Source organism: Xenopus laevis, chromosome 8L, assembly GCF_017654675.1.
Source record: "Xenopus laevis strain J_2021 chromosome 8L, Xenopus_laevis_v10.1, whole genome shotgun sequence".
Classification (NCBI taxonomy): Eukaryota; Metazoa; Chordata; class Amphibia; order Anura; family Pipidae; genus Xenopus; species Xenopus laevis.
This window is the reverse complement of record NC_054385.1, coordinates 29,354,755-29,377,827: the sequence shown is the minus strand read 5'-3', so window position 1 is coordinate 29,377,827 and position 23,073 is coordinate 29,354,755. Positions and strand designations below refer to the sequence as shown.

At 39.2% G+C, this 23,073-nt stretch overlaps 2 protein-coding genes across 3 annotated transcripts in view; both read left to right on the top strand.

Moving 5' to 3' along the window:
• The window catches only part of msn.L (moesin L homeolog), a 56,571-nt gene extending 46,323 nt beyond the window's left edge, over positions 1-10,248 (top strand). For both annotated transcript variants that reach the window (XM_041572619.1, XM_018241082.2), the window contains 6 exons: positions 1,102-1,265; positions 1,701-1,831; positions 3,948-4,108; positions 4,708-4,800; positions 6,380-6,613; positions 8,636-10,248. In XM_041572619.1, coding sequence (XP_041428553.1) covers positions 1,102-1,265; positions 1,701-1,831; positions 3,948-4,108; positions 4,708-4,800; positions 6,380-6,613; positions 8,636-8,800 — 948 coding nt within the window. In that variant the 3' untranslated portion in view covers positions 8,801-10,248. The remainder of the gene's footprint in view (positions 1-1,101; positions 1,266-1,700; positions 1,832-3,947; positions 4,109-4,707; positions 4,801-6,379; positions 6,614-8,635) is intronic.
• A 4,989-nt stretch (positions 10,249-15,237) lies between these two features.
• XB5934217.L (adrenodoxin-like L homeolog) lies at positions 15,238-22,727 on the top strand. The gene is given in 4 exon segments (NM_001095341.1): positions 15,238-15,419; positions 20,043-20,170; positions 21,877-22,006; positions 22,307-22,727. Coding segments are annotated over 4 exon segments (537 nt in total). The 5' UTR covers positions 15,238-15,261; the 3' UTR covers positions 22,428-22,727.
• The last annotated feature ends 346 nt before the right edge of the window (positions 22,728-23,073 follow it).

Here is a 23,073-nt window from a genome sequence, read left to right as displayed (position 1 = left end):
GGATTACAGTTAGTCCTTTTAGGAACAAGTAATCTATTACTGGACTTAAAGGAACAGTTCTGTGTAAAACTAAAAACTGGGTAAATGGGCCGTGCAAGATTAAACATGTTTCTAATAGTTAGCCGAAAATGTATTGTATAAAGGCTGGAGTGAATGGATGCCTAACATTACAGAACACAACTTTCTGCTTTTCAGCTCTCTATTTCTGAGTTAGTCATCGACTTGAAGGGGGGGCCACATGGGACATAAGTGTTCAGTGAGTTTGTAATTGATCCTCCGCATTCAGCTCATATTCAAAAGCAACCGATATGATCCGTGTGGCTCTCCCTCAAGTCCCAGATTGGTTAAAAACCGAGGGCAAAAGCAGGAAGTAGTGTTCTGGCTATTATGTTAGACATCCAGTCACTCCAGCCTTTATACATTACATTTTTGGCTAACTAACTGTATTAGAAACATTATTTATTTTGCACAGCCTGTTTACCCAGGTTTTATTTTTAGACTAAACAATTCCTTTAAAGTAAGCCATAGAAGGAGGGGCCCCCATTAGAAATCTTGGGGCCCCATTCAAGTTATTTGTCTGGGGCCATCCATTATTATTATAACACGGATTAACAAATCACCAACATGAACACAAGTCAGTAGTACCAACATATTTGGTCAGGCCGTTTGTATGTGTCATACAAAAGTATCAAGCAGTAGTTAGTAGCTGTGGTCGAAAAACAAAAAACACGCAGCCATCAAGTTCAACCTTTTGCCCCAGCAAAACCTGTGATACAATTCGCCAATCATTTTAGACCGGTGTGTAACAGAACCACCTGCTGGCTAGATCCTGTAACTATACAGTCACAGAGAGAGACCTTCAAAAGGAAAACAGCGAAGTGCTCTGCTCAGGAAAGAGATGGACATCTGCAGCTTCTGATCTTTTTTTTTTTTTTTTGAGCAGAGCAACATCAGAGCACTGGTCAGTTTTCCTTGATATGCTGTTGCTCTGCTCAGGAAAAAGATCAGAAGGCTCAGCAGAATGCTGTACACAGAGCTGTATAACTTTATTTGAGTAGAGTGTTCTACACGTGCCCCATGAAATCTGTTCTTGTTTGCCAGGACTTTGTGTTTTATGCTCCACGGTTACGGATCAACAAGCGGATATTGGCGCTCTGCATGGGGAACCACGAGCTGTATATGCGCCGCAGGAAACCAGATACTATCGAAGTGCAGCAAATGAAGGCCCAAGCGCGAGAGGAGAAGCATCAGAAGCAGATGGAAAGGTGAGGGAGATGCCAGCATTCGAGATTCAAAAAGCCAAGGCAATTATGTGCTAGTGGAACGTAGAGGTTAACTGTACATAACTTTCTGCTTCGTCATCTTTAGGGATTTGTATTTTTTATACTGCATTGGATGGAAAATTAACGTCTTCAAGCTTAACCTCTCCATATTTGCATGGCCTATATTGGATATAGGGGCTCATGTTCATAGTTGCTAAATTTACAAATTGCCACTAAAATAAATAAATTAAAATAAAGCAAAGTCTGATTGGATGATACAGGTCACTGCATTGCTGCAATTTAGCAACTGCCTATATCTATGCAGTTAACATTTGTCTGTCTGTGGATGAGCATGTGTACCTTATCTGGTGTGCATTTTATCTGTATCTGGCACTGGGTTACCCAGCAGTTTTGTTTGACCTTGCCTCCTTCTCTCAGGGCTCTGCTGGAGAATGAGAAGAAGAAGAGAGAGTTAGCCGAGAAGGAAAAGGAAAAGATTGAGCGGGAGAAGGAAGAGCTGATGGAACGACTAAGGCAGATTGAAGATCAGACAAGAAAAGCACAAGAAGGTAAGGAATACAGTTGTACCACACACTCCATCTGCTTTTGTACTGCACTTCATACTCATGGCTGTATAAATCTATATTAAACATTTAAAGGCTCAAAAATGGACGATGCTTGTATTAAGTTGTCCTTTGGTTTCATGTGACTTTTATCTTGAGTTGAAAGGCAATTTAGGATTCACTGTCAAGCACCTCCCATTGTTGGTCACTAGATGGTGCCACATCTTAAAGAGTATCAAACCTAACCCTTTCCATGAAATAAAAGCTGGAGACCTTCCAGAATATGCTATAATAACATACAATGGCACATGGAAACAAGTTGCTGTATGAGTAATATCACAAGATGCACATGGGAAAATGTTTATGGAATGTGAAGACTATATTTGGGAACTACAAGGCTGATGGTATGTGGGGATGTGTTCTTGGTCTGTATTTATCAGCTGACTAGAGCATCCCAGGCTAAAAAAGCAGCCATATTGGTGCCGTCATACATTTTACATTCAAGTGTATTAGTAGTGGCAGTGGTTGTGGATGCTTTTCTGCTGGCTGACATATTGCGACTGTAATGAGTCGCTGTCTGCCATAGCCCAATATGCTGATGTCCACTTTAGAGAATCAGATGTATTTTCTGAGTTCTTTCATCCCTTCTGTCTGCCTGCAGGTTCCAGTTTGGTGCTCTGCCGCCTCACCTGCTCTGTCTATTGCGGAGAAGGAAAATTAAATCCTACAAGCAGGACACTGGGTACCCTCAGATAGCCATTCATACTTACACCAGGGCTGTCCGCTCCAGTTCTTGAGTATGGTTACCAGATGACTTGAAAATTCATGGGCACTTTATAAATGCATGCTGCAGGGCTGCACTGTTTAAATGAAATTGCTTTCAGTGCAGCTTCTCTAGCTGGGGTTTCTAAATGTGTCCCTGGATTTTCAAGTCATCTGGTAAACCAATGCTTGAGTTATGTTGATCCAATAAAAGCCATTGAAATTCTTGCAACCTTACGCAGTTCAGCTGCAATATTGATAAATTCAGGACTCCGAGTCTCAAAGCCTGGAGTTGGGCAGCACTGCGTCTGTTAAAACTCACCCCTAACATTAAAACCCCTGACACCCAAGGAGGAGAATTACCCTGCATCTGGAATCTGTACAACAGTTAGATGCCCCAGCTGAGTGGCATATTGCTGCTTATTTTTATTATAGCTCTCCATATAGGTTTAATTGGGAGCACATAATAGTGCTGACTGAATGGTAGTGTAATGTAGATACAAAGTCAAAGCTCATTATTAAGATGCCCTAGACCTTCAGCTTGAGGAGGTTACAAAACATTAGCAGGCACTCCCATGATCCCATGAACAGGAGTTGTAAACAGACCAATGATTAAGAGCTGTGTTGCACAAAACATGTAAATCTATTTTTTTTTTTACAAATACTCGATCATTGGATCTGTGGGTACTTGATAATATTTTGTGATGTCTATGCCCAACTCATATATACACAAACCATATGGTGGGATCGACCCTGCAGTGGTGCTGCTCCTAAATACACAACCAAACCCCAAAAATATAAGCTTAGCCCTCTCCTACTGCTGCAATTGGGAATTTATTATACCGCTGCACCAATCCTAAGTAAGACATGTGATCTGATTGGGAAAAGAATAGGGAAAAGGTCCCACTTTAAGTGGTTTTGCTGCCTGATCTGCCTTAGGAGATTATTGTAGCCTCTAGATGCCTTTACATTGAGCTCTTCTGCTGTCGTATTTTTCTTATACGTTTATAGCCAAGATGCCCTCGTAGTTTAATCCTGGTTTAATCAATCCGACCTTGGCAGAGATCTGATTTAATAGGGGGATGTGTTCCATGCCAATTCATTAACACATTATTGGGTAGGTGGGGGGTGAAAGTGCTAATTTATCCCGTGAATATTATTACAAATGTTTTGCTGTCTTTACATATATGCAAGGTTACCTGCAAATAATTTGCCTAAAACTTTTCCTGCGTATTCTGTTCTCCACAGCCAGTAGTAGTGAGATCTTATAGCTTCTTACCTGGTGTCTGTAGCAAATGATATGGGAGGAGCAAACTGCATTGCAAGAACACATTTACCATTAAAATCTTTTCCTCTCCAGCTTTGGAGGATCAGACCCGAAAGGCTCTAGAGCTGGAAGAAGAGAGGAGACGGGCCAAGGACGAGGCAGAGAAGCTTGCAAGGGAGCGCCTAGCTGCAGAGGAAGCAAAGGAAGCTCTGCTGAAGCAATCTCAGGACCAGATGAAGAACCAGGAGCAGCTGGTGAGTTTTGAAGACCACTAGAACCATCACTGGTATATTATTATTATTTTACTCGAAGAGCAGGAAATCTCTAACCTTATTATAAATTCTGGGGGGGGGGGGCTGAATAACCTCGGCCCTAGAGGGGTACTCACATATTATTCTTGATGCTTTTTCGGCCCAGCTGATATAAGTAAGGCATGTTACCATCCATATTGCCATATGTCTGCTCTCCATGGGGAGGCACATTTATCAAAGGTCGAATTTCAAATTCATGGGAGTTTTAAAAACTCCCATAAAATCGAAATTCAACCAATCGAAATGTAATAAAAAAAAAAACAACATTTTTTTTTAAACTCTGATGAATGAAATCGACCCGAAAACTCAAATCAAATTCAATTAGAATTTTAAAAACTTGATTCGAGCTTCAAACAACTCAAAATTGATTCCTGGACCTCTCCCATTGACTTAAACAGCTATTTGGCAGGTTTCAGGTGGCAAATAGTCGAATTTGAGTTCTTAAAAGGGCCATAGTAAATCTAGAAAATAGATTTTTTTTTTTTTTTAAAAAAAGTCTGCCCATACAGGCCATGGCTCAGTTGGTCTATTTTGTTTCACAGGCTGCTGAACTGTCCGAGCTGACTGCAACAATCGGCCAACTAGAATTTGCTCGACAGAAGAAGGAGGAGGAAGCCAATGAGTGGCAGATGAAGGTAATGGTTAGATAAACAGGTCTTTATCTGGATTTATTTATTTATTTGTTTTTTTTAATAGTTTTTTTTGTTTATTGTAGTAAAGGGGACTCTTCACCTTTTAAATTAACTTTTATTATGATGCAGAGAGAGATATTATTAGACCATATGTAACTGGTCTTCTTGTTTTATTTGTGTTTTTTTTAAATTATTTAGCTTTTGTGAGCAGCAATTTTTAGCAGCCATCTTGTCGCTAGGGATCAGATTACCATAGCAACCAAGCAGTGGCTTGTGGGGACCCCCATTTAAAAGCTGGAACCAGTGGCGTAACTAGATGTTGCTGGGCCCCACAGCAAATTCATTTTAGGGCCCCCAACATATCCAGTGTTTTTCCTGTTTTACCAATATATGTTCAAATTGCTCATCAATGAGAGCCTCATGGGGCCCCTGTACCTCCTGGGCCCCCCTGCTTCCTCTATAGTTACGCCCCTGGCTGGAACAAGTCCTGAGTAAAAGGCAAATAATTAGAAAATTATAAAAAAAAAAAATGCAGACCATTGCAAAAGTTGCTAAGAAAAGACCACCCCTTTATAAAGTGCTCAACACTGACCAGTTTAATTTAAAACTTTATCCTGTCATCTTGGTTCTTAGAAGCAAGTGGGAAATGTGTAGATATTTAATCGAGTTGCTGGGATACATATATATATATATATATATATATATATATATATATATATATATATATATATATATATATATATATATATATATATATATATATATAATCTTAGTTACTTTAAAGGGGTGTTGTACCTTCAACTTAACTTTTAGTATGTCATAGAATGGCTAATTCTAAGCAAATTTTCAATTGGTCTTCATTTTGTAGGGATGCACCGAATCCAGGATTCGGTTCAGGATTCGGCCTTTTTCAGCAGGATTCGGAATCCTTCTGCCCGGCCGAACCGAATCCTAATTTGCATATGCAAATTAGGGGTGGGGCGGGGAATTGTGTGACTTTTTGTCACAAAACAAGGTATATAAAAACTGTATACTACCTTTCCACCTCTAATTTGCATATGTAAATTAGGATTCAGTTCGGTATTCGGCCAAATCTTTTTTGTGAAGGATTCGGGGGTTCAGCCGAATCCAAAACAGTGGATTCTATTCAGGCCTCTCCTATTCCAGTCTCTTATTCAAATCAATGCATGGTTGCTATGGTAATTTGGACCCTAGCAACCAGCTGAAATTGCAAACTAGAGAGCTGCTGAATAAAACGCTAAATAACTCAAACTACAAATAATAAAAAAAGAAAACCAATGGCAAATTGTCTCTATCACTCTCTACATCATACTAAAAGTTCATTTAAAGGTGAACAACCACTTTAAACTACTCTGAGAGCAAACAAGACTCCTTCTCCTGGAATCATATTTGACCCCAGGGGTATAAAGGAGTCATTCACATATCTCCTCCCAGGATTTCTTAAGTGAGGGTTAGCGGCCTCTTATATTTGCCCTTAAGTCAATGCTATATGTGTATGATTAGGTCTGAGAGAACTTTTCATGTGGTTCTTGTTCTGAACTGTTCTACAAACTATTGGCAGGCTCACAATGTGCAAGCTGATCTGGAGAAGACCCAGGAGGAACTGAAACTGGTAATGACCACCCCCCATGTATCGGAGCCTGTGCACGGCGAGAACGAGCACGATGATGAGCAGGACGAGAATAATGCGGAAGCCAGTGCCGAACTTAAATCCGAAGCAATGATCAAGGACCGAAGTGAAGAAGATCGCACCACGGAAGCAGAGAAGAATGAGAGAGTGCAGAAACACCTGCTGGTATGTATTGTCCTATAGGAGCTGGACTGTCCAACTGCAGGCTGCCTGGCTAAATACTCTCCTCCAATGGGGGTTTATTGTACATACAGTGGTCAGATACCCACAACCCTGCAAAGCAGAAAGTTCCTGATTCATCAACCAGGCCTGTATAAAAACATTCGGTCATGAAACTCCTCGGTAACTTATAATATCCTTATTTTACAAGAGGGGGTACTTTATTCACTATATAATACACAAGAGCCACGAATATCCTCTAAATTATATTCTTATAAATGGTGCTTACTGATGTCATGGCTTATAATTGGAGCTTAGTGATGTCATGTCTGTCACATGACTCACTGAAAGGTGTGTATTATAATAAATAAAGTACTTCCTATGAGGATATTAGAAGTCAACTCAGAGTTCCATGACTTTCGGCGTTGTGCTTTTATATGGTCATGGAACTCCTCGGTACAGCCTTGACAAAGCTTTTGCGAAACGCGCGTTGGCGCGTCACTCCCTCGACTATTGAATTTTTTTTTATTTTTTATCCTCATTCTTTAATTAATTACAGGAGTTACCGATTAGCAAACTCTTTTATTCTTTCTTCTCTTTCACAAGACGTGGGGAATTTGTGGTTTTTCAGGAAAGATAGAAAACAATTCAAGTTAGAAAAGGTATTATTGAGACCACAGTTCCCCACATTCTGCCTTCTTTACTCGTGGTAATCCCAGGGTCTAGATAGTAAAATGACCAGACAGTAACAAACGGGATGACTCCACCACTATCTCTTTCTTCCAATTCTAATCTTAATTTATTACAAGTGTCAATGTGATACAATTCTTGAATCAGTTGTTACATTGTATATCCTGCCAATCAACTGATAAGCTTGATACAATTTATCCTTCACAGGAAGTCCTTGTGTTTTTCAATCATTTTTACTTTAGCTATTGTGGAACTTGTGCACTGAATTAATTGGTACAATTTATTTATTCTAATTTTTTACCTAATTAAATCCCCTAGGGGTTATCATGGTAGTCCATTAATTAGCATAAAGCACTTTAGAGGTTTGTCTCTATCTTAATGACCTTGTATCATAACAGGCCGTAGGAGAACCAATTTAATTACATAGGGAATAACTTTAAAAATTGATCTTATTAATTGAATTCATTTGGTGTTTTTGTTTTATAAAGTCACTTTTAATTAAAATTGATGTATTAGAATGTTTAATGAATTGCAGTTTAATTAATTTGACCGCATAATATAATTTAGCACATAGCACTTTGGTGATCTTCATATAGATAAGCACATGCACTTTAGAAGTTTTTAATTAATTATTGACAGCAGTGTAAACTCTTTTAAGTGTTTCTATAACACAAAGACATCCGGGTTTTACTTTTCCTTTCTCTTTTTAAATTAACAAAATATAGTAAATTGGTGATTGTACCCCGCTGTGTCTTTTTTAAGGTGATAAGTTGCTGAGAATATACAACCACCTCGGTAACTTATATCATTATATTTTACAAGAGGGGGTACTTTATTCACTATATAATACACAAAAGCCATGAATATCCTCTAAATTATATCCTTATAAACGGTGAGTTCTGATGTCATTTCTGTCACATGACTCATTGAAATTTGTGTATTATAATAAATAAAGTACCCCCAGTTGTAAAATATGAGGATATTAGAAGTTACCTCTGAGTTCCATGACCTGTATAAAAACACTCGGCCTTCGGCCTCGTGTTTTTATATGGTCATGAAACTCCTCTGTAACTTATAATATCCCTATATTTTACAAAAGGGGGTACTTTATTCACTATATATATATATATTTTGTGTGTGTGTAAATATGAGGATTTTACAAGTCATCTCTGAGTTCCATGATCATATAAAAACAAGACTGAAGGTCATGCAACGTCTACTATCCTCCTATTTTACAGGAGTATATGATTTTTACCACTTTAGGTAATTGCTGATTATTATAAGAGTTGCTTCCATGTGTAGGTGCTGATACTCTGTACCTTTATTCTTTGTGCACAGCTATTGAGCTCTGAGCTCGCCAACGCCAGAGATGACACAAAGAAAACGACCAATGACCTCCTCCATGCTGAGAACGTGCGCGCGGGAAGGGACAAGTACAAGACTCTCCGTCAGATCCGTCAGGGCAACACCAAGCAGCGTATAGATGAATTTGAATCCATGTAACACCCTATAACCTCCCCGTCCATTCCACACATCTGTGTCTTTCCTTTCCATGGCTCAGCTGGAACCGCCACTCAAATGAGTCGGGGTCTAATGCCGCACAATCATTGGCCGTTAAGATGTGAACCAGTCTTTCTCTTGTGCAGGAAGGTAGAAAATCCACCTTTTTTTGTAATCTGGTTTTGTTCAGTACGTATTGAACAGGGGGCTGCAGAAACACCTTATTGCTCCTCTCCTGCAGTACAAGGGTTCAGAAAATGAACCTCCGTGTTCCAATTTCCCTTCATTGTTTCGACCAATCATTTTGTTAGGATTTGCTGGATTCTGCCATTCCAGAACCACAATCACAATCTAAATTTGTATCCAGATGCCTGAAACCTTCCCGTTTGCACAGTGTTAATTACATTATGAATTGGTGGATGACTTTATATATCCTCCTCCCTTTTCCAGTTATTGGATCTGCAGCAGCAGAACTTTTGAGGGTTTTTTTTTTTTTACAGGTGCCTTAACCTAAAAAAAAAAAAGGGCCTGTAACCCATAAATCTCATACACTGTAATGAAAATATATGTTTAATATATTATTTTTGACGTGCAAATTTTTTTTAATTTTAAGACAATGTAACAAAAAGAGCAAGCAGTCCATAATAATATATATATATATATATATAAATAGAGAAAGTTCAAGATTTTATGTGGGTGACTGCTCTTGGCCCCAGGCCGATGGTTCCAACCTTTATAAACAGTGTTCACATGTGCAAAAAGGCTTTGACCTCGCCCGTGTGCTGGTGACCAATCACCTTTGATCTTGGTAAAGGCTACACAGTAACCCTCTAAATTTTTTTTAACCCTTCGCTGCTGGAGAGCGCACGAGTGCTTTTGTCTTGGTGGTTCAAGTTCCACGCTGGCACCTCCTTTCTCCCTCTACCAGTATTATATATTCCTGTTATATCTAATATTATGATTTTTTTTTTTCTAGCTCTGCACAGTTTAGTAAATAGTACATGGAAGAGGCAAAAAGTTCTTATGGGAAGCAAAACAAAAAACTGTATACTGTATTATAATAAAAAAAAAAAGGTTATTTTGGGACAGTATAGTGTTAAAATAAGCAAAATAAGATTTCAGTATTAAACTTGAGATTTCTAGTATTTTTTATTTGACAAATGACTTTAATCTTTTCATTCCTGGTTATATGGTTGCCCTCCCCCCCTTACCAAAGTGTTATATTATATATTATTATTTTTCTTCTACTGCTGTAAATTTATGTTGTGGGATGTTAACAGCAGAGAGAGGGGTCGGCAAGTGGGGTTCTTATCCTACTAACCCAGTGCACAGACCCATTAAAAAAAAAACAACGGAAAATCTATGTTTTGTTTGTTATTTTTGTTTTCCCTTTTTTTTTTGGCTGAACTTGTTTTGTTCTTCCTGTGCCAATAAAGTTATAACAATTTGGATGTTAAGTCTTTTTGTGTGTGTTTATATAATAACATATATTCTTTATTTCCCCTTAATGACTTATAAAAAAGTCATAGTGCCCGTTTAAGAGGTTTTAAGGGCTGGAAGGGGAAGGGATTTTCCCGCCACCCTCCCACGACCCACTGAAGGATTCATTTACTGAGTCAACCCACCCAGCCCATGGGTTCTAGGCTGATCTGCACACTTCTACTGCAGCCACAGACTTCATGTGGACAACACACTCCTGCATACAGATTATCACATATTAAAGCATGCTGGGAACTGTAATCCAGCAAGAGCATTGCACATCACTCCGAAAACTATCCACCAGCTGCCCAGGGTCTTTAACACAGTGGATGGTAAAGGAATTCGTTAATCCAACTCTTGCAACTGGAAGCAATTAAAGGGGCAGTTCCCCTTTAAATTAAAGGAAAACTATACCCCAAACAATGTAGGTCTCTATAAAAAGATATTGCATAAAACAGCTCATATGTAAAACCCTGCTTCATGTAACTAAACCATTTTCATAATAATATACTTTTCTAGTAGTATGTGCCATTGGGTAATCATAAATAGAAAATTGCCGTTTTAAAAAATAAGGGCCGCCCCCTGGGATTGTAGGATTCACGGTGCACACAAACATACTTATTAGGTCACATGAGCCTATTCAAAGACAGAGTTCTGTCTTTTGCTTCCACACTTCTTCCTGTTACAGTTAGAGTTGTAGTATTTCTGGTCAGGTGATCTCTGAGGCAGCACACAGACCATCACGAAATGGTGGCTCAAGGCAAGAGATATAAAAGAGCAATATTTAAATATATATTCCAGTTTGGTAAGATTCTTTAATATGCCACTTAATATGATTTAAACTATCTTGCTTGCTTAAGTATTCATTTTGGGGGTAAAGTTGTCCTTTACATTTTAGTATGTTATAGAATGACTGTCTTAGCAACTTTTTTTATTGGTCTTCATTTTCCATTTCTTATAGTTTTAGAATCATTTCTTTAATTTCTCTGTCATTTTAGTAGGGGCCATGTTTTTTTGTTTTTTTTTTAACTTGTAGGGGTTCCTGACCATAGATTGCTGCATGTAAAATATATTGTGGGCAGTGGTCTCGTTTAAAGGAGTGGTGCACTCATTTAACCTTAAATATGTGATGTATTCTAAGGAACTTTTCGATTGGTCCTTATTATATGTATTTTTTTTATAGTTTTTGAATTAATTCAATACTTTTTCTGACTTGTTCCAGCCTTTAAATGGGGGTCACGGACCTCATCTAAAAAACAAATACTGTGTAAGGCTACAAATATACTGTTGTTGCTATTTTTTTTAGGACTCTTATTTCTATTTGGCCCCTCTCCTATTCATATTCCAGTTTTTCATTTAAACCACCGCTGGTTGCTAGGGTAACTCGAACCCTAGCAACCAGAAAGATGCTAACGTTCCTAACTGGAGAGCTGCTGAACGAAAAGCCAAATAATTCAAAAACCACAAAATAAAAAATGAAGACCAGTTGTAAATTACCTCCAATCACCTTCAATACCAACCCCAGTGTTTGTGTGTATCCAGAAGGTACAGTCCTCTCTATATTTGGGCAAAACTTTTTTAACTGCTGGATATTTATTTGTGTATTAATTTCACTTGATTTGGGGAATGATATGCATATAAACACAATGTCGGACTGGAGGGTCTGAGGCCCACAGGTGCCCCCGTCCTAGTTGCAACCCTCCTCCAACACCCTTCCCCCCCCCCACATACCTGTTTTCTTGCTGCGGCTGCGATTGGAGTCAGCACTGCGTCTTAGGCAGAAGCAGGTCTGGGTTGGCAGAGCCCACCTGTTCAAAGACAGTCAAGTCCCTCTAAAGTGCATTATGGGAATTGATTTGCATGTTTATTACCTCTAGCACATTCTCCCCTAGGTGAGCTGAATACAATGGATTCCCCTGATAGCTGTATGGAAGTGGAACGTACCACTGCTTCATTGTCTGGGGGAGGTGGCTCTTTAGCCATCTTGAAAATGAACCTTGCTTCCACTGACAAGAAGAATCAGGGACTTGTCTGCAGCCATTGTTATTAGGGATGCACCGGGATTCGGCAGAATCCTTCTGCCTGGCCGAACCAAATCCTAATTTGCATATGAAAATTAGGGGTGGGAAGGGAAATCGCATGGTTTTTGGTCACGAAACAAGGAAGTTAAAAATGTTTTCCCCTTCCCACCCCTAATTTGCATATGCAAATTCGGTTTGGTATTCAGCAGAATCTTTTGCGAAGGGTTCAGCCACATCCAAAATAGTGGATTCGGTGCATCCCTAATTATTTTAGTACTACAGCCTTAATATTTTTGTACTACAACTCCCACAAACCCCAGCCGAAGAAAGGCAATTATAAGGGTATTTTGAAGTCCTACATCCACAGATTATTTGGAAGAGAGAAAAGCTCTTATTACACTGGGTTCTCTGGTCTCCTATAGAGCCGTTTATATGGCACTAAGTGTAACAATCTAGGCATGTTCATATTGTTTTGCCTGAGATAACCCTGCCAGAGCTGATTTTTGCCTCTCCCAGAAAGGCCAAATGATGGATGGCAATACAGACATTCCCCTGGAGGCCATTGCAGTCTGCCTTTGACCTAAGCTTGGTACGAGAGGAAGGTTGGAGTCAGGATTACGGCATGCCCTTGGGAACCAAGAAGCCTCCAATCACTGGCTTTGTCACTTGCAAGGTCTCTGCCCTTGGGCACCCCTGAGAGACAAATAATATATTTTGCTCTCCCACCCTGATTGGCAGGGCCGTGCAAGTGGAAAGTTCAGTACGGCAGACATGCTCACATATAGTATCTACAGTATTATATTATAGCAAATAGGTACAATACACACATACATGCCCTCTATTCAAACTTTAAAGGGGTGGTTCACCTTCAAACAACTAGTTGGTTTCAGATAGATCACCTATTTTCTATGTGTGACCATTTTTCTAATATTGAAGTGTAATTTTTCACCTTCTGAAGAAGCTCTGGAAGGGGGGGTCGCCGACCCTGTAAACTGTTCTAAATGGATATATTTAGTTGATACATTTCTTATCTTTGTCCCTGCTGAGCAGAATCTCTGGGTTTCATTACAGGCAGCTGTTAGAATTGATACAATAGTTGCTAATACTCCAGAGATGCTGCTGAGAAATGTATCCATTAAATGTAACCGTTTAGAGTCTGCGCCTGAATTACTGAGAGACAGGGACACTCAACTTTAAACTTAGATTTTGGAAAAACAGTAAAAAAAAACAAATAATGGAAAGTAATTGATATAAGTCTGGGGAACAATCTAAAAACAACTGAATTGAAAAAAGTGTTTGGAAGGCGAACAACCCCTTTAATCTATCATATAGTCACATGACATAATACAAGGAAGGCTAGAGACAGATATGAGAAGAACAACACCCTAGAGCAGGGGTCCCCAACCTTTTTCACCCATGAGCAACATTCAGATGTAAAAAGAGTTGGGGAGCAACACACACATGAAAAATGTACCTGAGTGGTGCCAAATAAGGATTGTGATTGGCTATTGGTAGCCCCTTTGTTGACTGGCAGCCTACAGGTGAGTCTATTGGGCAGTACACATGTTTTTTATGCAACCAAAACTTGCCTCCAAGCCTGAAATTCAAAAATAAGCTCCTGCTTTGAGGCCACTGAGAGCAACATCCAAGAGGTTGGGGATCACTGCCCTAGAGTATGCCAGTATTGTGTCAGCTGTCTTATATGAGATTACCTGGATGCTGAGGGTAACAGAACACCTGGGGTGTTACGTTTGCTGCTGCTTTCGCCATCTGAGAACAGCCTTAAGTCCCCATGATTTTGGCTGAATAGTGAGGTACTGTGCTAGGTATCCCCAAGAGCCTTTCTTGATGCCAAATTAGATTAAATAGGAATTTGCTGTTCCTAATATTCTGGTACAGGTATGGGATCCACTATCTGGAAACCAGTTATCCAGAAAGTTACAAACTATGGAAAGGCCAACTCCCATAGACTCCATTTTACCCAAATAATCCACATTTTTTAAAGATGATTTCCCTTTTCTGTAATAATAAAACAGTAGCTTGTACATTATCCCAACTAAGATATAGTTAATCCTTATTGGAAGCAAAACCAGCCTGTTGGGTTGAAATGATTTTCTAGAAGACTTAAGGTATGGAGATCCAAATTATGGAAAGATCCATTATCCGGAAAACCCCAGATCCCAAGCATTCACAGGTTCTGTACCTGAATTTCTAATAGAAGCATGGCTAATACAATAAGAAACTGTGTATCATTTCTTGCCCTTCCTGATCAGCCCAAGCCCAACATTCTATAACAAATATGCAGTGGAATTTAGACTAGGTCTTCATTAGCCTAGCAACCAGAAGGGAAGATCAACAGGTTTAAAGGACAATGAAATGGGTAACATAGTAAGTTAGGTTGAAAAAAGACACACGTCAACCTTAAGTCTGTATATAGCCTGCTAGTTGATCCAGAGGAAACAAAAAAAAACCCATTTGAAGCCTCTCGAATTTGCTTCAGAGGGGAAAAAATTCCTTCCTGACTCCAAATCGGATTAGTCCCAGGATCAACTTGTACTATGAGCTATCTTTCATAACCCTGGGTAATATTTTACAGATATTTTAAAGCACATATCTAACAGTAATTGTGTATTCAGCTCAAATCTGAGTCAGCTTTTAATTGCGGGTAAATATTGGCTCATAAAATGAACAAATAATCCAAGTCAAGTCTTTTTCCCATTGGTGGTGTGTGTGCTCGGTGCATGAGGCCTGACTTAGTAAATGTGCTTATTCTAGGCACTCGCTGATGTGGGTTGGAATAGTGGAGAGAGTTTGGCTGGTGTGGGTGGGCCCCATGGGTGCTGGTAATTCCCACAGTGGGAGGTGCTGTGCTGCATTACCTTTTGCTCTCCTTATATCTCTGTATCCAATACGGAAGGGAAAATAACTCCAGGCAATAAGCAAGCAGCAGCCTCCTGTCTGATCATGGCTCACCGTACATTGGGATTTCTCCAGAGGCTCCTTCCAGTTCTCCGTGGCAGCAAATCCCTTCCATGCCGTGCCGTCACCCGCACCAGCTCCCTCCTCACTGCCAGGGGCATCTGTACAACCCCACCACTCCAGGATGCCCCATTCAGTTCTGGGTAAGAGCAAAAACGTTTGCGAAGTTTTGATGTATTTATACTGCAGTTATCAATAGAGAGAATTTGGTAACGTCTAGTGATTCTAGTCTCAAACCCTGGGGTTGTGCTTTTCTACTCTGGAAAACGGGTTGGGTATTATTTTAGTGAGTGCTCTTGTCAACTCTGCCAGGGAGTGTGGCTGGTTTGGCTGGTGCATATGTAGAGTAAAGAGTAAGAATTTTATGCTTTACTCTGCATGCCCACAGCCCAGGACTGCAGCAAGGTTCCCAGGCACAGGAAACAAGATGGCGGCACAGTACTCACTAGAATATTTACTCAGGTTGGCAGGATTTTCAGTGAAAAGGAACACCAGCCCGGGGTCTGAAGCAGCAATTATAATCACTGCAAGGGATACCCCAAAAATTTGCACCCCCAGTGATTAACCCTTTCCACACAGCATACATTTCCCCTTCTTGATGGCTCTAGTATTAATGTGTATATAATACGCAAGAGCTGTCCATATCCTGAAAATGATGAAACGTGTGTATTCTACTAAATTCTGTACCCCCTATTGTCAAATATAGGGATAGGACCTGCCTGCATAAAAGCCGTGTGCCTTTATATGGTCATGGAACTACTTGGTGATGTATAATATCCTTATATTTTACAATAGGGGGTCCATTAGTCACAATACATACATCACAGTAGTTGCTTTAGAAATTGTGTGAACTTCTGTACTTCAAGTTATGTGATCACACTGCCCAATAATAGTCTTGGCTATGGCTGTCCTGAGGCGCACCCTGAATGAGCCAAGCAACCGTTGAAATTGGCCCAGTACAAGGTAAGGACTAATGTTTTCTTTGCAGATAAACCTTTTAGTATTAGATATAAAGGGTAACACCTTTTACTGACAATGCCTCCTGGCTGACAAGAAAACAGTGACTGATTTGTTTAACTTCGATGGGGGTTGGGAGTTGTAGTGCCACAACATCAGTAGCGTTGCATGTATTCCATATAGAAATAGTTAAAATGGCCAAAGAAAGAATTAAAAAACTACATCTCCCAGAATCCCCTATGATGTAGCCACAGCTGGAAGGCCAGACGGCAAGGGAGGAGAGTTCATGCTGTACTAAGGTGCCAGTAAGATGACATTTGTTTCATGTCATGTGGTGTGTATATATATATGTGTGTGTGTGTGTGTGGCACTTGCTGTATCGGCAGCATTAATCTAGGGCTTCTCTGTAACAGAGTCCAGGGTTCCAATAACACGTCAGGGTCACTCACTATCACTCAGTGAAGGCTGCACAGATAGCAGCACATTCAAGGTCTCTCTGCAGATGACAGTGATCAGTGTTCAGCAGTCAGACTCACAAAAGCAATGGCAATATCCTATGGAGACTGCACCCCACTCAGCTTTCTCTCACGCCAGGGGCAGATTGAATCGGGGGATTCTTTTAATGCACCTGTAACAAGAACAATTAAAAGGAGTTCATATACCTTTAAATATAATGTAGCGTTTTGCCAGACTACTCTGTAAAAAAAAAAAAAAACAGTATTGGTATTATTATTATGTTAATGATTGCACTGCAGTGAAATAGTTTAGTAGTACATACTAATTACAAATGTTTTGCTACTGTTCCTTTAAGGAGAGGGCATTTCTGTATGAGGACTGTTTTAAATGCCAAACAATCCCCCAGCAGCCCAATATATAGTGACTGTCTTACAGCAGCCCCTCTGGTGTGTGCCAGTCTGGGTCTGCCCAACATCCTACACTGGCAACTATATAGTGAATAAAGTACCCCCTCTTGTAAATTAAAAGGATATTATAAGTTACCAAGGAGTTTCGTGACCATATAAAAACAGGAGGCCGAAGGCCAAGTGTTTTTATACAGGTCATGAAACTCTGAGGTAACTTCTAATATCCTCATATTTTGCAACTGGGGGTACTTTATTCATTATGATACAGAAGTTTCAGTGAGTCATGTGACAGAAATGACATCAGAACTCACCGTTTATAACTGATGACATCAGAACCGTTTATAAGGATATAATTTACAAGATATCCATGGCTTTTGTGTATTATATAGTGGATAACGTACCCCCTACTGTAATTTATAAAGCTATTATGTCAGCAAGGACTTATGTGACTTTTATAGAGGTCACATAACTCCAAGGTGACTACCAAGGTGACTTCTAATAACTTGTTCTCTTCCAGTAAATGCTAACTGCTAATTGTTGTTTTGGGTTACAAAATGTTACTTACATTTCTGCAGTTTTTTTGACAACTGTGCTCATTATTCTCTTGCACCCATCCTTTATTAGGCAAGAATCACTTGATAAGTGCCAGCCATTTCTCATAGAAGAGGGCAATTCTGGGCATTTGCAGTCACTTTCATTCACTTGAATAGGAAATACCAGCCTAGAAGTTCATGTCCCCCGTCGGTCACAACATGGTTGATTCTAGGAGTAGGAACAGAGGGTACAAAGTTAGGGTACAGTGAGAAGTTTAGGACCAGCACAATGGCTGGGTGGGGAACATTGCTGCCCTGCAGCACTTGGGTCCTGAGTTTGAGTCCAGGAAGGCACTGTGTAATATGTCTGTGTTATATAAAGGATAATGATAATACAGGTATAGGATTCATTATCAGGAAGTAATGTAGAAAGCTCCAAATTACAGACCGCCTGCCATAGACTCCATTTTTAGCAAATAATTCAAATTTTTAAACATGCTATCCTTTTTCCTGTGATATTTAAACAGTGCCTTGTACAGGTAGGAGCCCTATTATCCAGAATGCCCAGGACTTGGGGTTTTTTGGATAAGGGATCTACTAAAAATCATGTAAACATTAAAGGGGAAGTAAAGTGTAAAATACAATAAGGCCAGAAATGTATTTTGTATACTAAACATATAACTTACTGCACCACAATCCAATACTAATCTCTACACATTTGCCAACTGCTCTACAGGGAAACAAACAAAGCTGCTAGAGTTCTGCATGGCTGGGAAGTAAGGCGGGGGCTCCCTCTGCTGTTCATAAGTATGATTGTTTCCCTTCCCAGTAGTTAGGGACCATCTGACAATTCCACAACAGTAAAGGTGAATTTCACTGCATATACAGTCAGGTTACTTATAAAAACCGTACACATTTTCTAATTAAAGTATTTTGGAGATAGGTTTCTTTTTCATGAAAGAATGAATGTCCTTTAAATAAATCCAATAGGCTGATTTTGCTTCCAATAAGGATTAATTATATCTTAGTCTGCAATAAATCACGATCGATTGGTGATTATTTTACCATACGATATGCCATCCACGGAGAACGATTATATGAACAGATATAACCGTATTGTTTGCTTCGTGTACGGACGAACGTTGTTCAACAAATGAGGAGTGGTGCAGCATTGTGTCACTGTCTGTAGTATATAGTCAGTTTCTCCTTCCCTGCTCCATGCACACATTTGGATTTATGTCTTGCTATGGCTAGTGATGGGCCAATAAATTCGCCAGGCACGAATTTGCGGCGAATTCCTGACGGTGAAAATTCGCAATTTCCGATTTTCACGATTTTTTTGTGAAAACATTCTAAATGCTCGATTGTTTTTTCGTGAAAAGGTTTGAATTTGCTAGATTTTGCGTGAAAACGTCCGAATTTCACAAGTTTCGCGAAAACGTCTGAATTTAACAAATTTTTCGTGAAAATGGTAGAATTTCACTAATTGTTTGTGAACTTTTTGTTTCCACCATTTTTTGCGAATTTTTTGCCATTTTCGGCGAAGCGAAACGGGAGAGATTCGCCCATCACTAGCAATGGCATAATAAAATTCTTTCACATATGAGGTGATAGGGTGATATTCCTGCATTTAGCACCAATTTATTTCTTTACATAGTTCATATAGTTACAAATGAAGCTTTTAGCAAAGAACGTTCGGGTCCTTCCGTATATGTTCGTTGTTCCGTATACTGTATGTTCGTTGGCTTCTGCTACAATCCTAACATGCGGCAAAGAGGGATTTCATCCCTGAACAACTAAAATATTTAAACTCATCCGATCAATTTTGTGATCAATAATGTCGAGACGATCGTTCGTCCGGCAACGTTCATATACCATCAACTATAGGTTATCGATATTATCGGAACGTTCTGGAATCGGACGTTTGGAAGTAAAAAATCTGCCCGTGCTGGGATCAAGTACTGTTTTATTATTACAGAGAAAAAGGAAATCATATTTAAAAATGTGAGTTATTTGATTTAAATGGAATCTATGGGAGATGGTCTCGCCTTAATTCTGAGCTTTCTGGATAACAGGTTTCCAGATGATGGATCACATACCTGTACTTGATCCCAACTAAGATATAATGAATCCTCATTAGAGACATATCGATCCTATTGGGTTTAAATAATGTTGAAATTATATTTAGTAGACTTACCGCATGAAGATCCAAATTATGGAAAGACCCCCTTATTTGGAAAAACCCAGGTCACGAGCTGGATAATAGATCCTATACCTGTACAGTAATAAGCAGAGTGCATTTTTAGTACAATACTATTCTCTGATGCATACTGGCAGGCAAAAAACATATATTAGCTGCCTGTTCCTGCAATAATAATAATGCAACTGTCGGATCTTCCTTTTGTTTCTCTAGAGAATCCGATGACAAACTTACTGTTAATTTTATCAACCGCAATGGTGAAACCCTGACGGCTACAGCCAAGGAAGGAGAAAGTCTGTTGGAAGTGGTAATACGCCACCACCTGAATATTGATGGTTTTGGTAAGTTTTTTTTTTGTTAGTTTTTATTTAAAGGGGTGGTTCACCATTAAAGTTACCATTTAGTATGTTAAAGAATGGCCAGTTCTAGGCAGCTTTTCAATTGGCCTTCATTTTTTATGACCTCATCTAAAACAAAAAGTAGCAATAAAAATAGATTTTTAGCCTTACAAAGCATTTATAGCTCATTTTTCTATGCAGGCCCTCCCCTGTTTATATCCCAGTCTCTTATTCAAATAAATGCATGGTTGCTAGGGTAATTTGGACCCCAGCAACCAGATGGCTGAAATTGCAAACCGGAGAGCTGCTGAATAAAAAGCTACAAAACTCAAAAACCACATATGATAAAAAATTAAAACCATTAGCGAATTGTCTCAGAATAGCACTCTCTACATTGTACAAAAAGTTAAAGGTGATCAGCCTCTTTTATATTAAAGGGGAGGTCCTTAAATTGACTTTTAGTGTGGTAGTTGAATATATCCAAAGGTTTCTTTTTTATTGGTTTTATATTTCATGATTTTTCAAATTCTTAGCTATCTCATTATGTTTCTCTCTGGCTGACTACTAAAAACATGGTCTGATTGTCTGGGTCAGTGACCCCAGCATCCAAACAACAGATTTTATTGCCTAACACTGTGGGGCAGATTTACTAAGGTTCGAATGAATTTTCGAAGTTAAAAAAGTTTGAATTTCGAAGTAATATTTGGAATACTTCGGCCATCGAATAGGATACTACGACTTCGAATTTACTTCTACTTCGATACGAAGTAAAAATAGTTTGAATATTCGACCATTCGATAATCGAAATATTGTCTCTTTAAAAAAACGTCGAAGTCAATACTTCGCCAAACTAAACATGCTGAAGTGCTATGTTAGCCTATGGGGACCGTCTACAACCATTTTCTAAGTCTTTGTACATCGAAGGAAAATCCTTTCGATCATACGCTAAAATTGTTCGAACAATTTTCCTTCGATCTTTTGAACGCTAAATTCGGTGAAAAATCCTTCGACTTTGAATATCGAAGGATTTCAATTCGAGGGGGTTGAATTTCAAAGTTTTTTTAACTTCGAAATTCGACCCTAAGTAAATCGGCCCCTGTATCTCATATTAAACTTTCCGTTTTTAATCTGTAATGATCAGGCCTCCTATACCTCCTGTATCAGTCAGTTTTTGTAGGTCCTCTTTTATTTAATGTGGGCACTCTTCATATAGTGTATATAGTGAATTATGGGAAGGTCATCTCCCATAGACTCCATTTTAATCAAATAATTCAGTATTTTAAAACATATTCCTTTTTTCTCTGTAATAGTACATTGAGCTTAATCCCAACTAAGATATTACTGGAGGCCAAACAACCCTACTGTTTTAATAATTGTTTTAGTAGATTTAAAGTATGGAGATTGAAATTATGGAAAACAGGTCCCATGCCTGTAGTTGGCTTTGAGGCTTCAAGAGCAAATGGCACCCAGAAAATACTCACCCAACATTGTCATTGTTTTTAAAGTAATTTGTATACCAGTATTTGCATGTGAAACAGTGTTTGTCCCTTTAGCACTACTGGTTCTGACTCTTGAAGCAATGCAGCAAAAGCAAATAACTCCTAAACCATTGAAGCTATTTAAATAATGTATAGTGACATGTTACTTATAGTTACATTTACCGGTACTTTTATTATTACTATTATTCTAACCTTCCATTGTCTCCATAGGGGCCTGTGAGGGAACACTGGCTTGCTCTACGTGCCACTTAATATTCGACCAGAAGGTCTTTGAGAAGCTGAGTGAAGTTTCAGATGAAGAAATGGACATGCTGGACTTGGCATTTGCACTGACTGAAACGTGAGTTTCATGATCCTAATATATCTGGTGTTGTTGGAGGTCCCAATGCATATGATGACCCTACTATGAGACCTCCTTTAATTTTCTTCAGCTACACATTGGTCAGTCCCTTGTGCTGTCATTTTGATGGCTTTTCCTTCTGACGAGACCTTCTTCTTCTATTTATTTTTCATCCTGACATTTAATCCAAGCTAAAACATGTCAAACTAGAATGTCACCCCAAAAAAAGTTGATCACATCTGTTTGTTGGAACAACAATTCTCTGAAAAGATAAAAGATGATGATGTCTTGATTATACAGGTCTCGGCTTGGATGTCAGGTTTGCATGAAGAAGGCCTTGGATGGATTGACCGTACGGGTGCCTGTGGATGTATCTGATGTCAGGAGGGAAACAGAGGTTGGGAAACAAAGCAAGCAATGAGAGCCGCATTAGCCTACATAGTGTTTGTGCCATGAAAATATTACTCATCTAATTAAAGAAGAGAACTAGATGGAATATGGATGGACATCTCCAATACTACATCAATATCCTGACCAAAATTTTGTCTCCAGACCACCCCCAGTTCCATTACATAGATGGCACTAAGGTGGTTTCCATAATGAAGGAACAGCCACAAACCATTACCATGTTTTTAGGGATGGCGATGATATAATAGCTGTTGCATACTATGTACTGTATTTCAGGTTTTGGTTTGTAGATAAAGCTCTTACACAATGCCTACTCATGCCTCTTCATTCCTTCAACTCGTGTGAGTACCTAAATCAATGAAATCTGCCATCAGTATGACCATAGCAGAAGTCCCAGTTCTTGGTTCATGTAGCACAATATCACAACAAGAACAGTTTGAATACCTTCAGTGGTCACTCACACAGTTGGACTCGCACACACAATGATCTGTCCTCTCAGTGGTCCCTTGCTCCAAGTTCTCTATATCCCTGAACTTAACCACTTGAGTTCTTATACTAGTAGCCTTGTCTCAGAGTACTAACCCAACTAGCTTTCTTATTGGAGCCTCTGACTGCTCAGCTAGCTACCCTTATCCTATCTTCACTCCTAGAGTGACTAT